The sequence below is a fragment of the Salvelinus namaycush genome, chromosome 14, assembly GCF_016432855.1.
Source record: "Salvelinus namaycush isolate Seneca chromosome 14, SaNama_1.0, whole genome shotgun sequence".
Taxonomy (NCBI): Eukaryota; Metazoa; Chordata; class Actinopteri; order Salmoniformes; family Salmonidae; genus Salvelinus; species Salvelinus namaycush.
In genome coordinates this window covers 15897181-15915109 of record NC_052320.1, presented here as the reverse complement: position 1 = coordinate 15915109, position 17929 = coordinate 15897181, and the positions used below count along the sequence as shown (strand labels likewise).

The window sequence follows — 17929 nt, the reverse complement described above, 5'->3', positions numbered from 1 at the left end:
CACGAATGATGCAGCCCCCTGTTGGGCCAATTGAGATTGTGTGTGACCACAGATTATCCATTATATTGACCAGATTGAAGTGGCTGCTGTAACAATTAAAAAGATATTCTTAAAAAATGGCATTTAGCCTGGGTACCAGTCTCTTTAACTAATCCACTCCGTGTACTCCATGTCAAGTCTTTGGCAATGACAAGGTGTGGCAAGGAGTGGAATGTTACCTAAAGATATTGTTACTCAGACTAGAAGGCAGTCTGGAGGAGGCAAGATCAGGTGGGACCATTCTAGCCAATGAGAGGGCAGATATGCTTGTGAACAACAGGCATAACTCTGATATAAAGTATTTTTTCTCAAAGTTGTCGGGATGTCACGTGTCCTACTTATATCCGTACACTTGTAACAACCTAAGCACTGTGAAACTTCTATTCGATTAAATTAGCCACACGTAGCAAACAAGCCATTACATTTTTTGTTAACCAAATTTGACACTCATTGACCTCCATACAAAAATGGCTTGGTGAGCAAAAAATAATTTTTTAAAAACCGCCACCTGTTGGAGAAGACAGATTTTGGGCCCAGTTATCCCTCTCGCTTCACCTCTTCCTCTCTGGTGTGACACATTTCACTTAATTACTATAGCTCCCGCCTTGGGCCAATCAGTGTCATTTTGTAAATGCTGGATCTCTATGGCAGTGTTTCCCAACCCTGGTCCCCCAGTACCCCCAACAGTACACTGCTCTATGGCAGTGTTTCCCAACCCTGGTCCCCCAGTACCCCCAACAGTACACTGCTCTATGGCAGTGTTTCCCAACCCTGGTCCCCCAGTACCCCCAACAGTACACTGCTCTATGGCAAGACACATTATTCACCCAAGTTTCGTAAAAATGGGGCCATTGCTGTCTGAGAGATCGCGTGTGACTAACGTATGAACAGATGGACGGAGACCAATCCACAGTCCCCTCCCCGATTTTATCGTGGGGGACAATTAGTCCCTTGGGGACAGAACCACAACATAGAATGGATGTGATTTCAGTGACATAGGTGTTACGTGTCAGTCATTTCTGACCTGTGTGTTTTCCTTGGTGTTTCTCTCTACATTTTACCTTGTTCTAGACGTGTATGTGCTCATGTTTGTCTAGGGTCATTACGTCCTACTGTATGTGTAGAAGCATCATTCACGCTTAGACAGTCAAGCTCAAGTCAGAGTCTTTCCCCCGGAGATTTTCAATTATTGAACTTCACCGTTAACACTTCATCTAGCTTACTGACAGAGGCAACGTTACCTTCACATCAAATTGAGGCTAACACCATCACTGGAGTGTTGAGAGTTCAAAGCTTGTGTTTTGAGGAAAGCATCTGGAAATCAAACTATTTTTAAAATGGTGTCACATTTCCTCAGTGCTAACTTAAGCCTCTTAGCTTTGGTTGCCTTAAAGCGACATGCAGCATGTGTTTACCAAACACTGAATCATCTTACATGTCCTCTAGTGCTGTATAATTATTGCTCCTCTTAATGCAAACGTTTAGGATGTAGTTTAGTTGACAGACTGACCAGTTGTCATCTGTGGGGGTTAGCTTCTCTGTTGCTTCTGGAATACAGCAGTATGGGGTCCAATACCTGGCCACAGCAGACCTAAATAATGGATAAGCTGTTATGAACAAATCAGAAACATGGATGGATGCAGGCTGGATGGATGCTCTGGCAGTGATGGTGATGGCATCATGTGACTGTGGATCTCTCTTTGGGTCCCCCAAAAGAGCCTTTGGGTTCCTAACATCTCAGTGTTGTTGTAACAACCAGAGAAATGTCTTCCAAGGAGAGGGTGCTTTTCTGTGTACCAGCCTCTTTGTATCAATGTCAGGCAGAGTGTGCTCTCTGCTCAGTGTGTGTGTGTTTCTCCCTCGCTCTGTTTTTCTGCTTTTGAGTCTGCACCACTGTGGAAGAGAGCAAGGGAGAGGTGGGATGTTGTCATGGTAACGGTGTCACGGCTGATTGGTCTTGCAGCAGCAATGACTGACCCAGTGGAACACGCAGCAGGAGAGAAGATAGGGGTGTGTGCCATGGAGTTAGCTAGCTAGAAATGGGAGGGGTGGTTGTGGGCATGGGTTTATGGAGGAGGAGGGGGCTTTAAGTGCAGGCTCTCCCCCTCAGGGAAGCACCTTAGCTCAGCCTGGACACAGCTCAAACAGCCCCTCTCTCTCTGTCCTCCTGGCTTTAGTGCTGCCTAGCTGTAATGTTTATTAAGCGTTGCTGCAACGCTCTCCCAGTGTTACCATCTCCAATGGGCCTGCCACTTGATGATATTCCGATAGTGCCCCAATTGATTTGATAACATTCTGATAGTGCCCCAATTGATTTGATAACATTCTGATAGTGCCCTAATTGATTTGATAACATTCTGATAGTGCCCCAATTGATTTGATAACATTCTGATAGTGCCCCAATTGATTTGATAACATTCTGATAGTGCCCCAATTGATTTGATAACATTCCGATAGTGCCCCAATTGATTTGATAACATTCCGATAGTGCCCCAATTGATTTGATAACATTCCGATAGTGCCCCAATTGATTTGATAACATTCCGATAGTGCCCCAATTGATTTGATAACATTCTGATAGTGCCCCAATTGATTTGATAACATTCTGATAGTGCCCCAATTGATTTGATAACATTTGATTTGGAAGGAAAAGCGATTTATCATGGAAGCTTGATTGTAATATACAAATAAAATATAACACTTAGTCATCATTTCTCTGCTTATTGTTATTTCCCGTCTCCTATTTTAAAAACAATGTCTTCCATCGAAAAGCCTGGTGTCTGATAGTGGTATTTTCGAGGAACATGCGGTACTGCTCTTGAAATATGTCAAAGCTGCAAGTCTAACAGTCCTCTGTCTCCAATATAGGTCACCTGCCTAACAAAATGTACTGTACCTTCAGATGGTTGACTGACTGCAGTAAATATGAACACAGACACAGTCATGCAACCAGCATGATGATACATACTGTACACACTGCTTGCAGTAGGCTGACAGTGCCCTGAAAATAACACCAGAGAACCTAAAAAGGGAACAGTGTGAAATTTCAGTTAGGCTGCGATTCACACCGGGTATGAGAGCTAGTATTAAATGACAATACAATGTGCCTTTTAAAAAAAATATGATTTTGCCTTCTAATCGGAAGGGCCAGCTTGTCTGAAGAGGGAAGGATATACAGTGGGGCAAAAAAGTATTTAGTCAGCCACCAATTGTGCAAGTTCTCCCACTTAAAAATATGAGAGAGGCCTGTAATTTTCATCATAGGTACACTTCAACTATGACAGACAAAATGAGAAAAAAAATCCAGAAAATCACATTGTAGAATTTTTAATGAATTTATTTGTAAATTATGGTGGAAAATAAGTATTTGGTCACCTACAAACAAGCAAGATTTCTGGCTCTCACAGACCTGTAACTTCTTCTTTAAGAGGCTCCTCTGTCCTCCACTCGTTACCTGTATTAATGGCACATGTTTGAACTTGTTATCACTATAAAAGACACCTGTCCACAACCTCAAACAGTCACACTCCAAACTCCACTATGGCCAAGACCAAAGAGCTGTCAAAGGACACCAGAAACAAAATTGTAGACCTGCACCAGGCTGGGAAGACTGAATCTGCAATAGGTAAGCAGCTTGGTTTGAAGAAATCAACTGTGGGAGCAATTATTAGGAAATGGAAGACATATAAGACCACTGATAATCTCCCTCGATCTGGGGCTCCACGCAAGATCTCACCCCGTGGGGTCAAAATGATCACAAGAACGGTGAGCAAAAATCCCAGAACCACACGGGGGGGACCTAGTGAATGACCTGCAGAGAGCTGGGACCAAAGTAACAAAGCCTTCCATCAGTAACACACTACGCCGCCAGGGACTCAAATCCTGCAGTGCCAGACGTGTCCCCCTGCTTAAGCCAGTACATGTCCAGGCCCGTCTGAAGTTTGCTAGAGAGCATTTGGATGATCCAGAAGAAGATTGGGAGAATGTCATATGGTCAGATGAAACCAAAATAGAACTTTTTGGTAAAAACTCAACTCGTCGTGTTTGGAGGACAAAGAATGCTGAGTTGCATCCAAAGAACACCACACCTACTGTGAAGCATGGGGGTGGAAACATCATGCTTTGGGGCTGTTTTTCTGCAAAGGGACCAGGACGACTGATCCGTGTAAAGGAAAGAATGAATGGGGCCATGTATCGTGAGATTTTGAGTGAAAACCTCCTTCCATCAGCAAGGGCATTGAAGATGAAACGTGGCTGGGTCTTTCAGCATGACAATGATCCCAAACACACCGCCCGGGCAACGAAGGAGTGGCTTCGTAAGAAGCATTTCAAGGTCCTGGAGTGGCCTAGCCAGTCTCCAGATCTCAACCCCATAGAAAATCTTTGGAGGGAGTTGAAAGTCCGTGTTGCCCAGCAACAGCCCCAAAACATCACTGCTCTAGAGGAGATCTGCATGGAGGAATGGGCCAAAATACCAGCAACGGTGTGTGAAAACCTTGTGAAGACTTACAGAAAACATTTGACCTCTGTCATTGCCAACAAAGGGTATATAACAAAGTATTGAGAAACTTTTGTTATTGACCAAATACTTATTTTCCACCATAATTTGCAAATAAATTCATTAAAAATCCTACAATGTGATTTTCTAGATTTTTTTTTCTCATTTTGTCTGTCATAGTTGGAGTGTACCTATGATGAAAATTACAGGCCTCTCTCATCTTTTTAAGTGGGAGAACTTGCACAATTGGTGGCTGACTAAATACTTTTTTGCCCCACTGTATATTTATTTTTATTTCACCTTTATTTAACCAGGTAGGCCTGTTGAGAACACGTTCTCATTTACAACTGCGACATGGCCAAGATAAAGCAAAGCAGTGTGACAAAACAACAACACAGAGTTACACATAAATAAATGTACAGTCAATAACACAATAGAAAATCTATGTACAGTGTGTGCAAGTGTAGAAGAGTAGGGAGGTAAGGCAATAAATAGGCCATGGAGGCGAAATAATTACAATTTAGCATTAACACTGGAGTGATAGATGTGCAAATGATGATGTGCAAGTAAAGATACTGGGCTGCGAAAGAGCAAGAGGATAAGTAACAATATGGGGATGAGGTAGTTGGGTGTGCTATTTACAGATGGGCTGTGTACAGTGATTGGTAAGCTGCTTTGACAGCTGATGCTTAAAGTTAGAGAGGGAGATGTAAGACTCCAGCTTTGGTGATTTTTGCAATTCGTCCCAGTCATTGGCAGCAGAGAACCAGAAGGAAAGGCGGCCAATAATCACATCCAGCATATGCCTGATTTTCTGCTGTAGATTGAGTTGTTGCGTGTGGCCAGTGGAGGAGAATAGAGAGATGCTGGAAAAAGCTACTATCTACCTGCCTGATGATTTAAACTGATCGACACATACTTCAGTCTGAGACTACCATCGTTGAAGTCGTTTGTGGTGATGTCAAAATGAAGGGTGTTGTATAAAACAAAGTCATCAGCGATTGGATCATCTCTAACAAATCAAAGTAGCAAAGCCAATGACGAATTTTCAAAACGCTGCTTTACCCACTTGAATTCTGGCTCTGGTGAAGAAACTAACGTCCGTGGGCGTGGCGTAGCTGTTGGCCGAATCAAGGAGTTTGGTTTGCCTGGCTACCCAATCTGCTGTCTTCAGTTTCCAGGCATTTGAGATGAGCTTGCCTCTGTGTGGACATGTGAGAAACAGGGATTTACAAATATGTGTGCATACTACGAGTAGTCGCGTGCAGCGTTTGGGCAACCCTGTGGCCACAACAGCTGCTTGCCCCTCCGTCCCTCGCCCCACCCCCCTTAACCAGAGTGCAGAGCATGACATAACCCCTCCTATTCTTTGCTCCGCCAGCCCAGCGAGCACATTACATGCCAGAGGTCACTAGTCTCTCCTCGTTAGCATCTCAGCCAGTAGCCCTACAGTACATAGTCGGACTGCAGCACGTTTCTTCTCTTCTGGAATTGGAACATTCTAATGTGAGTGTGATTGGCATCACAACAGTGCAGAAGTTAGGCCTAATCTCCAATGTTCCTCGAGAAAAAGCACTTTAATCTGAGTGTGTTTGACACGCACTGGAGTCTAGATTAAGATGAAAGCCCATTTATCATGCAATTTTTTATTTTTTATTATTATTATATATTTTTTTAACTAGGCAAGTCAGTTAAGAACAAATTCTTATTTTCAATGACTGCCTAGGAACAGTGGGTTAATTTAAAACTGCCTTGTTCAGGGGCAGAACGACAGATTTTTACCTTGTCAACTCGAGGATTCGATCTTGCTACCTTTCGGTTACTAGTCGAACGCTCTAACCACTAGGCTACCTGCCGCCTATTGTGCAATCTACCACTGTCATTCACACAGACTTCATACTGTGTACTATCCTGGATTACATCATAGTGTACTAATCCTTCTCTTGATTGTAGCTGCCATCAGTCAACTCCGCAATGTGGATGACCAGGACAGGAGTGTATGTGTGGCCATCTACTTTCTTATGTTAGCATTTGAACAGCTGTTGGTTTGCAGGCTCACGTGGACCCCTGTGCAGTAGGCTAGTGTGGAGTGAAGGAGGCGTCACAGGGAAGGTCTGATTCATGCTGCTCACCCTACGCTTTGCTCGGCTGCTGCCCGGAGAGGCCAGCCGTGGCTAATATGATCAGATGTTGTCAGACTCAAAGCCACGGAACGAACCACACTGGCCACACCACTGAGACAGAGAGGAGGGGATCCTCTGGAGTCTCAGACTTCATTGGTGATGATGTGGTTTTTGGTGTCTTAAAACTAGACACTGATCATGTGTTCATGATATGGCAAATCTGTCTCTCTTTTTGCCGTAAATCTTGAGGAAGTCTTGGTTTTTGCAGGTAGAATTCAATCGGCCATAATCCGAGCAGTTAGCCAGCACACATAGAGGTTGAAGCTGGTTTCTATTTGGATATTGTTATTGCAGATTTTTCCAGGTTGTGCAAGTAAACCTGTATACCCAAGGCTATAAAACATGTTCCTCTGAAGTAGCCTGCATCTAACAGTTGAGAGTTGAATCTATTAAAACGCTTGTGATGACAAAACAGTTGATGGTGCGTCACAGATGCGAGACGCCATGCTCCTTTGTGTGTGGTCGTGCCATGCTCCTGCAGCAAACGGGGAGAGAGAAACAAAGATCCAAACCTTAATTTAGACCAAAAACACAGAGGATAAGCAGGAAGGAACAATTAGTCAAATCCCAAACCTTAACTGACAAAACCCTAGCAGGCTTGTGGTTTATTTCCCTAACAGAGGCTTTTTGTTTTATAGTGTTCTTCTGCTCCATGGTCTTTGTGTTTGTTGAGTGCAGCTCACACAGGGTCAGACCAAGCCACTCTCAGCCGGCCTCTCTCTCAGCCGGCCTCTCTCTCAGCCGTCTTTCCAGAAAGGCAGGTGTTGTTTGGTATTCCCTCGGATTGTAATTTTTTATTTCTCCTCCTTTCTTTCAGCTCAAGCTGTAACCTGTTTTTGCCAGTGTAGTAAGACCTGTCTCTCTCTCTCTCTCTCAGTACCTTGAACAATACAGGAGTAGTTACCTACTGATCTTTGTGTTAGTCAGAGGGGAGGGGCCAACACTTGTCCTGGGTGCCCTGTAACCTCCCCCTACCCCCTATCTCCATGATCCTGCCTCTGATGACAGAATAAAGACTCAGCTGGCACCTCCTCCTCCAGGGAGCAACCCAACCTAGCACACAGTGTGTGGGTATTCTCCTGCCAGCTGTCGGCTGCTCCTAGGTGTCTGTGGCATGACTGGCACTCAGAGCATGTTGCAGACTGGCATTGTTGCCACACCCGGGTACACAATTGTTGTTGACTGGCACAGAGTGGCTAGCCTTGGGGGAGGATATGGTTGGTCTCTTACGACAGTTATTCATTCATTACCTTTAGGTTTGTACTGTGTTTACAAACTGTCAAACCTGTATGTTGCTCACAGCATACTGCTAGTGTTGTCAGCCACTTGAGTTGACACTGGAATGTCCTGTGTGTTAGCTAGTGTTCCCAGTCTGCCCTTCTAGGAATATGACCTCGCATCAAATTGCCTTTGTGATGAATGTGAGAGAAAATATAGTGTCATTACATATAAATTGTTCTGAGTTGGATATGCATTGGTTATTAAGACCATTATTTTGTCTCCGCTGATGTATCAGGCTGTATTGTACGCCCTCTTCTGGCTGCTGGTGGTAGTACTTGGTAATAAAAAGTAAGGAATGGAGATTTGAACACAGGTCCACTTTACTGAATATGCTGCTGACATAGGCTAGATATGACGTTTGTGATTATGTTACAATGTGAACATATGTCTGATCCTCTCCCAAAGTATTCTGATATTCTCTCCATATGATATAGAGATTACATTTGGCTACAGAATATGCTGCAACTCACTCAGCATCAACATTATTGCTTGTGTTGTGGGTGCTTTTTGAGTGTAAAAGCTGTGTTTGTAATGCTATTGATTTAATGTTGTTCTAGTGAACATATAGTTTTGATCCCTGCTCTCTGCGCTTGGAGAATCTCTATTTAAAAAATTTATATATATTCCATCCATTTCACTCTTAGGCTGTATCCCTGTGCAGTCAGAACTTTGACCTCAGGATTGCCATCATCTCTGTTACTAGACAAGCCAGTTCCTCAGCCGCTGTTCTGCTCTCAGGACCATAGATTGTATTGACGTATGAGCCGTGTCCCTCTAGCACTATCTTGCTGGGTCAACCTGGTAACGAATGCATCCCCTGCATGTGAAGCACTGCATTGATCACACTCACTACACTTGTCTGTCACCACACCACTCAAGTCTCTCACACTGGCTGTCACCCCTATCTCTGTCTGCACGAAGCAGTTACTTAAACAACCAAGCAACACATTACATATTGTCATCACAGAAGTGTCTTTCCTAAATATGGTGGCCTTTACTAAATGTCAACAGATTGTCCTTTCGTCACATTTACAGCAGGCCATGCCCTATAAGAAGCAGGTGTTAGACAGTTCTACTCAACAGGGACTGTTCCCAGTCATGACTTCAGTCCCCACCCCCCAGCATTCTCCCAGCATCCCTTTCTCTCAGCTAGCCAGCGCTTTCCTTGGGCCTCGTCATCCTGAGTGGTGCTCTTCAGTGACCTTTAGACATATTGGCTAATATGGTGGTTGCTAAGCACTGATTGGCTCAACCTACGTGACACAATCATGAGTCCTCAATCACTGCTTTCTGGAAGCTGGACCATGACTCACTTAATGCTCCCTTCCTTCTTTCCTCCCTTCTTCCCAATATCCACCCCCCACCTCTTTCTCTACTTCCTCTATGTGGATGCTCACCCCCTGCCTCCCATCCCTCCACCTTTCCTTTCTGGTCCCCCTTCCTCCCCCCTCCAACAGAACAATGACAACGAGACCCCTCTCCACTGTGCCGCCCAGTATGGCCACACCCAGGTGGTGCGTCTGCTGCTGGAGGAGCTGACCGACCCCACCATGAGGAACAACAAGTTTGAGACGCCGCTGGACCTGGCGGCGCTCTACGGCCGGCTAGAGGTGGTCAAGCTGCTGCTCACCGCCCACCCCAACCTGCTCAGCTGCAACACCAAGAAACACACGCCGCTGCACCTGGCCTCACGTAACGGACACCTGGCCGTGGTAGAGGTGCTGCTGGATGCTGGCATGGACATCAACTATGAGGTGAGGACTGAGGAGAACACTGGGTCTGTTGTCTCTCCTGCCTGTTCAATGATCAGGTTCAATGTGTTGTTGTGAGGGCGTAGTTATGTGGATATATAGAGACTGAATGTGTCCATAATGTTATGTTGTGTACACACCATTGCAGCATTTAGGCCTACAAACTCATAGGCTCTTGACTCAAACCTCTTGAGCTCTTTATTTAGACTAAAGAACCAGTATTTTATTTTATTTAACCTTTATTTAACCAGGAAAGGCCCATTGAGACCCAGAGTCTCTTTTTCAAGGGAGACCTGGCCAAGAAGGCAGCAACAATCAATACATTACATAATTAAAATATACATCAACACAACATGATCCAGCATAAAAATGCATTTACATTCCTCCGTAACAGAGTTTCCCATCAATATTTGACTGTTTAAGGGGGCTTTTGGCCCTCTCCTCTTCCTTTACCAGACTGTGCCATCCATCAGTCGTGTCCTACCTCCACTTCCCTCATCTCTGCTCTGTAGCAGGTCTGGGCCACCAAGAATCCTTCAGGTCTTGCTTCCTGCAGTTTCCATTAGCATGGCGCTGCGAGCTGGAAAATAATCTACTTTGATTCCTCAACCAAATAATTCTCCATAGCAAAACACACAGGGGTGGTGGCCGGCAGGGGATAAATAACCAAAGCCAAACTTCTATTTCACGCTGATCAAACCTGTCCTGTGTGTTCAGGAAGTATCCTGCTGGTTTAGCTTTAAGCAGTATGCCCTAGCTGACCAAGATGAGAGGAATCAGAATCAAAGCTTTGTGGCGGTCTAGATAGCAGGTCTTCACCTGTTCCTCTCAGCAGGGAGGGTTAGATATCTGACCTCTGCTGTTCTGTATGTTGCTGCCCTGGAGTCTACTCTGTCATGTCTTGTTATTGCTCAGCCACAGCATTGTTTTGATTATGGTCTGTTTGTTGTCTCTCCAGACGGAGAAGGGCAGTGCCCTCCATGAAGCGGCTCTCTTTGGGAAAACTGACGTGGTGCAGAAACTTCTGAGGGAAGGTCAGACACTGACGCCTCCATTTAGTCAACATGCTTATAAGATACATCACGTTTCTACCCACTGAATAATGCAGATATAACCCCCTGCTCGTTTCTCTCTCCTCCCCTAATCCCCTGCTCTGTCCTCTGTGTCTCTTCCCTGTCCTGCTCCAGGGGTTAATGTCAACATGGTGGACAACAAGGGCCTGACTGCGCTGGACACTGTCAGAGAGATGCCCTCTCAGACGAGCCGGCAGATAGCAGCTCTAATTCTGGGTAAGAAATACAGACATAAATGGTTCCCTATGGGATTATAAAGAAAGATGACCTTACCTTAACCACAAACTGATTTCCCAAAATGTTTTTTCTGACTAATGAAATGATTTGAATGACCTTTTCTTCCTTATTTCTCTGCAGGTCATATGTCAGGAAATCCCCCTGTTTTGGATTTGCCTCCTCCCCCTCTCCCTCCACCTAATGAGAGCCCTAGTCCGAGGAAAAAAGGTATGTCGTATCTATACAGAAAACCTAAAGTTAAGTGAGCCCTTAGAGGATATGGTGTTAACACGTAACCACCAGCCAAGGCTCTCTACCTGTGTGATGCTGTGCATTGCTACCTGTATTTGTATGAGTATCAATATGTGTGTTAAAATGTGTGTGTTGTAGGTGAGATGGAGGTGGTGAGTGCACTGCTCTCGGGGCTGGCCCCGGGGCCTGAGGAAGAGAGCCCGTATGAGGCTCTGTTTGAGGCCACCTCCTGTCACTCTCTAGACAGCCTGGCCAGTGGGAAGTCCTCCGACAGGGACTCTGGACGGCCTGACAGTGAAGCCGGAAAGGTTGGTCTGGAACTCTGCCTTCCACCACAGAAACACACAACATGTGACTCAGGAGGTTTGCGTGGCTGGGCATCTAAAATATTTTATCTCCACTAGAGGGCAATAGTTCTCTGCATTTAATTGTTGTTGAGTAGACTGGATTTAGAAATTATGACAGCATATCTCTTTAACACTAGAAAAGCCTCAGACAATGAGTCTTTTTTCACGTCAACATTCTAACAGTCTAATAAATACATTTCATATAATAATTTGGTTGTGTTTATGAAAGTCTTAGGTAACATTACACTACGAAAGAAAATGTATTTCAAAGTACACAGTAGCATTTCCATTAGTTTATGTAACTTTAGGCTATATGTACAAATGAAAACCACTAAAACACCACAATTCAAGTGTTAAAATCCATTAAATAAAAAAAATCTGAAAGATTATTCATTTGTTAAGGAACATTATGAAGCTAAGAAAATGCATTTTAAAATAACAGAATGGCATATTTTGAGTTTAAATATATTACTGTGCTTTGAATGTTGCGAGTGCATGTAGGGAGTTTATGGAATCGCCATCATTCTGCCAAAAATGCTCGAGGGGGTGTGGTATATGGCCAATATAACACGGCTAATGGCTGTTCTTAGGCAGAGTGCAACGCGGAGTGCCTGGATGCAGCCCTTATCCGTGGTATATTGGCCATGTACCACAACCCCCTGAGGTGCCGTATTGCTGTTATAAATTGTTTCCAACGTAATTAGAACAGTAAACGAAGTCATTTTGCATAACACAGCTTTCCACCAATCAGCAACCAGGAGTCAAACTACCCCATTTATAATTTGAAATAATAGAGCTCAAGGGTTCATTTCTAAGAGTGATTTGGAAACTGCAGAATCTGCTAGACATCAAAACGTCTTACCTGCTTGTGACCTTGTAGAAGTTTGAAAAAGTAACTTTTTGGCACTCCGTTTCCCTGCCCCGTTCATCAGATTCTTCATATATTGATACTATTCTCACCCATCAGACTATTGTCAATGTAATCTTGTCTTAAGCTAACTCTTAAGCTAGTTATATGTGTGAAATTAGTTTCGATATACACTCACCGGCCAGTGTATTAGGTACACCACCCCATTCACAAAAATGGATCGCTCCTACAGACAGTGAATAACATGGCCGTGGCTTGCTATATAAATTAGACAGACAGGCATCGAAGCATTCAGTTACTGTTCGATTGAACATTTGAATGGGAAAAACGAGTGACCTAAGCGACTTTGAGCGTGGTATGATAGTCGTTGCCAGGTACGTGATTTTTAGCGTGGTATGATCGTCAAGTCCAGGTACGTGACTTTGAGCGTGGTATGATCGTCGTTGCCAGGTACGTGACTTTGAGCGTGGTATGATAGTCATTGCCAGGTACTTCACTTTGAACGTGGTATGATAGTCGAGTCAAGGTACGTGACTTTGAGCGTGGTATGATCGTCGAGTCCAGGTACGTGACTTTGAGCGTGGTATGATAGTCGTTGCCAGGTACGTGACTTTGAGCGTGGTATGATAGTCGTTGCCAGGTACGTGACTTTGAGCGTGGTATGATAGTCGTTGCCAGGTACGTGACTTTGAGCGTGGTATGATAGTCATTGCCAGGTACGTGACTTTGAGCGTGGTATGATAGTCGTTGCCAGGTACGTGACTTTGAGCGTGGTATGATAGTCGTTGCCAGGTACGTGACTTTGAGCGTGGTATGATAGTCGTTGCCAGGTACGTGACTTTGAGCGTGGTATGATCGTCGTTGCCAGGTACGTGACTTTGAGCGTGGTATGATCGTCGTTGCCAGGTACGTGACTTTGAGCGTGGTATGATAGTCGTTGCCAGGTACGTGACTGAGCGTGGTATGATAGTCATTGCCAGGTACGTGACTTTGAGCGTGGTATGATAGTCGTTGCCAGGTACGTGACTTTGAGCGTGGTATGATAGTCGTTGCCAGGTACGTGACTTTGAGCGTGGTATGATAGTCGTTGCCAGGTACGTGACTTTGAGCGTGGTATGATCGTCGTTGCCAGGTACGTGACTTTGAGCGTGGTATGATAGTCGTTGCCAGGTACGTGACTTTGAGCGTGGTATGATCGTCGTTGCCAGGTACGTGACTTTGAGCGTGGTATGATAGTCGTTGCCAGGTACGTGACTTTGAGCGTGGTATGATAGTCGTTGCCAGGTACGTGACTTTGAGCGTGGTATGATCGTCGTTGCCAGGTACGTGACTTTGAGCGTGGTATGATAGTCGTTGCCAGGTACGTGACTTTGAGCGTGGTATGATCGTCGAGTCCAGCCGTGCCTGATCCAGTATCTCAGAAACGGCCTTGACAAACAAAAAAACAAACAGCCAGCGGCAGTCCTGTGGGTGAAAACAGCTTGTTGATGGGAGAAGTCCAAGGAGAATGGCAAGAATGGTGCAAGCTAACAGGCTGACCACAAACAGACAAATAGCTGTGCAGTAGAACAGTGGTGTGCAGAACAGTATCTTAGAACGCACATCTCGTAGGTCCTTGTCACGGATGGGTTATTGCAGAAGACGACCACACCGGGTTCCACTCCTATCAGCTAAAATCAAGAAGAAGCGGCTCCGGTGGGCATGTGATCACCAACACTGGACAATTGAGGAGTGGAAAAACATAACCTGGAACATGACAGCGAGTTCAGTTTACTTGAGTGGCCAATGCAGAGCCCAGACCTCAACCCACTAGAGCCTCTTTAGGACGAGATGGAACGGGCTGTTCACAGCTTGAATGTACCTCCGTCCAATCTGCAGCAACTACGTGATGCCATCACGGCTGCGTGGAGGCAAAGGGGTGTCCGACCCAGTACTAGATGGTTGTACCCAATAAACTGGCCGGTGAGTGTAGTTTTGACGGGCCATTATCAGCTGCGCAGGCTGACTGCCAGTGAACGAGGGTAGCTAGAAAAAAACAACATGTCCTCTTAAAACGGCTTATAAAACAAATTCTGCTTTTGATATCAAGATGAAAATAATTACAGTGTGTTATATAGACTTATTTAGGAAAAGTCAAGGACGTGGGCGGGGGGAGGACATGAATAAAATGTATAATTAGAAAAGTACCTTAGTTTTGCATCCACATGACACGCTCTCAGCTTTTCTAGTGTTAAAGCAAAAATCTATGTTTGAATTCAAGGCTCCAGTTCAACCGACCTTCTACAGTACTTCAAGATATGTGTCAAGCTAATGTCTGAGCACAGTCAGTGATTTCGTTCTCTGTTTGTCAATTACAGAAAGACCGGCTGGCTCACCAATCCCAACCTGCCCCAGGCCATGTAGAGGAGCTTAGCTCAGAGGTCAGAATCTATGGTCATTAAAGCTCTGTTTTGAAGGACCATGTTGTAATGGTTGGGTTAAATGCGGAAGACTCATTCGGTTGAAGGCATTCAGTTGTGCAACTGACTAGGTATCCCCCTTTCCCTTTCCTTTCCATTACTTTTGGCCAAAGCAATCAATTAGTTCCTGCTAGTTTTGTGTGTAAGGAACGAGCTAAGGACTGTGTGGATAACCGTAAGATCTAGTACAACCATGAGAGGGCACTGTGGAGTAACTTCTCACTGTAGGAGTCCTCAGCGTCACAGGACAGTCTGAGATGAATGCTACACAAGCCTAACAGAGGTGGTATGGGTGTTCTGTACTGTGCTGACCCTGTCTCCCATCTCTCCCTCACAGGCCCTATTCACTAACAGCAGCATCGATGAGAGGGGGGAGACAGAGGAGGAGGATCACACGTATGAACTGCTGCTGTCTGCCCAGACCAAAGTCCCCCAGTCCGCACTGGACCCCCCATCCCAGAAAGGTACACACTTACAGGGAGGACAAGGGGTGTAGAAAGTGATTTGGATTAAGGATGATATTCAAATCCCTTCATGATTGCTAATTGATGGAAAATGATGTGTGATAAAACACTGCTCCCTCAGCCTGAAGAATAAGGAGCACTTGCAACCTCTCCCCCACTCCACCCACATGCCCCCTCCCTGGTGCTTTGCAAAGTGTGACCCCTCATTCCTAGCAGCATTACACCAGGGATGGAATGGAGAAGGGGTCAGTTTTCCAACCGCTCCCTAAACCCATCCTGCTTCCACTCTGTCTGGTTGTAACCCTTTACCCAAATACAGCTAAGGTTTAACCTCAACAGCATCAGTAGGAGAGAGCTTGGAATATCCTAATGTGTGGTATCCTACTCAGGATGGTCATAGGAGAGGACTCATTCCTTAGCTTTGGCTTTTGATTGACAGTGCGTTTCATTGGATTAAATGGGATTTAATTAACAGCACATTGGAGTCCCTGTTTGTTGATATGAATGTTTTTAAACTGTACCCCAGGCTTTCTGTTCTGTCACATTCCTAATAAATGAATTGTGTGTCACTATACAGTGTCATAGAAATTAATGTGGAGAGTCTGATTGCTGATGTAATCACTTCCCCTTTTATTTTGATGAATGACTAGATGTCCAGTCCTTGACTTGCGTTCCTCCGTTATGTTGTTAAGATGTTTGAGGAAGTCTTTGCTGGCTGCTTAATTGTCTGCTCTTCTTTCTGTTTTAAGTGTCTGTCTGAGTGTCTGTCTGGCCATTGTCTCCAATACTACCCACAATACCATGTGCATAAAACATGAGCTTTATTATACTTCCCTTTCCAATTCACTTTGCATAATATCATCCCTGGCAGTCTTGAGATTGAATAAATTGAATAGAAATGAAATATGATAATTGTACTACCTTACTCATGATGACCTAACTAACTGCTGTCTATCCTGTCTCCCCAGATGGGAACGCTACAGTCAAACAGTCTTCCAACAGTCTCCTACCTCAGGTATGACCTGCATCTCCTCTCCTTTCCTCCTCTCATCCCTCCATCTCTCCCCTCATCCCACCATGGCTGCCATGCTGCCTGTCATCTGACTCATCTGTGCTCTGGAACGCTGTGTGATGAATAAGATGTTATTTACCACTAGTAGCTACATATCAGGGCAGCATGTAGCCTAGCAGTTGGAGCGTTGGGCCAGTAACAGAAAAGCCGTTAATGGGAAAGATCTGCCGATGTGCCCTTGAGCAAGGCACTTAACCCTAATTGATAATGGCAGACCCTGGCCGTGACCCCACACTTTAAGGGCGTCTCAGGGAGAGTAGGATATGCAAAAAACACATTTCCAATTCATAATTATGATAGTGATCTTTTCTCCTGTGTCACACACTGCTTACACAGAGAAAGACATGGACAAAGAGCAAAATAAAAGGTCCCTGGGCTCCTCCACGTTCTGCTTTGACATGAAATCGAACCATGGCGTCTGATCTTTTTCCCTAAACATTTATTTTTCCACCATGGTACTGCTCCATCCTGCGAGGATAAATATCTTACATACAGGTACTTCATCAGGAAATATGTCTCCCTGACTGAGGTCCTCTGTCAATCTCTGTGTCTCTGTTTAGTGACTTTGTAGCTAACCCTGGCCACCGGGACTCCTGGAGATTTACAGCCTCTCCCCTCACTCCTCTCCTCCCTCTCTCCGCCTCTCTTTCCTCTCCATCTCTTTTAATTCCCCTTCTCCTATCCCTGTCTCATCGAATGTAACTGGAGGGCCCTATAAAGCTGTCTTTTCTATTTATTATCCTATCATATCTATTTATACTGCCTTTTTATTATACAGTTAGCTGCCACAGGGTTTTATTTGCGTTGCTCTCCCCCCTCCTCCCATAAACTCATCTCAAATCTGTTTTTTTTCTGAGGTTCTTATTTGGAACAACTGTCCCTTTGCTGCCTAATATTTTTTTTAAATGAGTGTGTGGCTGACTGGCTCGCTGGCTGACTGACTGGTGTCCTCTGTGTTCTAATCAGCAGCCAGCCATCTGAGGCTATCATTCATATTAGGAATGATGATGCACGGCAACGTGGCAGCAATCACTGGGATGCTTTCTTAATTTAATATCATAGTGTGGGGCTAATTCGCGCTGTGCTAATCGTCTGCTATGCTGTGATGGCAGCAGTGAGTGTGATGGTGGTTTTAGTTGGGATTGACAGCTGTTAGTGTGCTCATCTCTCCCCTGGTCTCCTCCAGCAGCAGAAGCCCACTGCCCCTAGTGACCTCAGACCACCAGGCGAGACGGGCAACACTCTAAAGCTCCCTGGATCTCCTGTGGTTGGGCCTGGACGGACGGGACTCCGCTCCACTGGCGGTGAGTTCCACCCTCCACATGCTTTACCTACTGGATGGCAGTCCCTGGTGGGAGAGATGTGCTTGTTTCTAAGCTCCACATTGACCATAGATGCAGTAAAGGGCAATGTTCCCTCTAAGCTG

The 17929-nt window shown here is 45.0% G+C and overlaps 1 protein-coding gene across 3 annotated transcripts in view; it reads left to right on the top strand.

The window, feature by feature from the left end:
* LOC120059190 (ankyrin repeat and SAM domain-containing protein 1A-like) overlaps nt 1-17929 on the top strand; it is a 107706-nt gene that overhangs the window by 37137 nt on the left and 52640 nt on the right. For 2 of the 3 annotated variants that reach the window (XM_039008051.1, XM_039008049.1), the window contains exons 5-13: nt 9459-9755; nt 10711-10786; nt 10940-11041; nt 11183-11269; nt 11432-11601; nt 14866-14928; nt 15305-15431; nt 16400-16446; nt 17690-17807. In XM_039008051.1, the coding sequence (XP_038863979.1) occupies nt 9459-9755; nt 10711-10786; nt 10940-11041; nt 11183-11269; nt 11432-11601; nt 14866-14928; nt 15305-15431; nt 16400-16446; nt 17690-17807 (1087 nt within the window). The remainder of the gene's footprint in view (nt 1-9458; nt 9756-10710; nt 10787-10939; nt 11042-11182; nt 11270-11431; nt 11602-14865; nt 14929-15304; nt 15432-16399; nt 16447-17689; nt 17808-17929) is intronic. The other variant, XM_039008050.1, reaches the window with a different exon arrangement.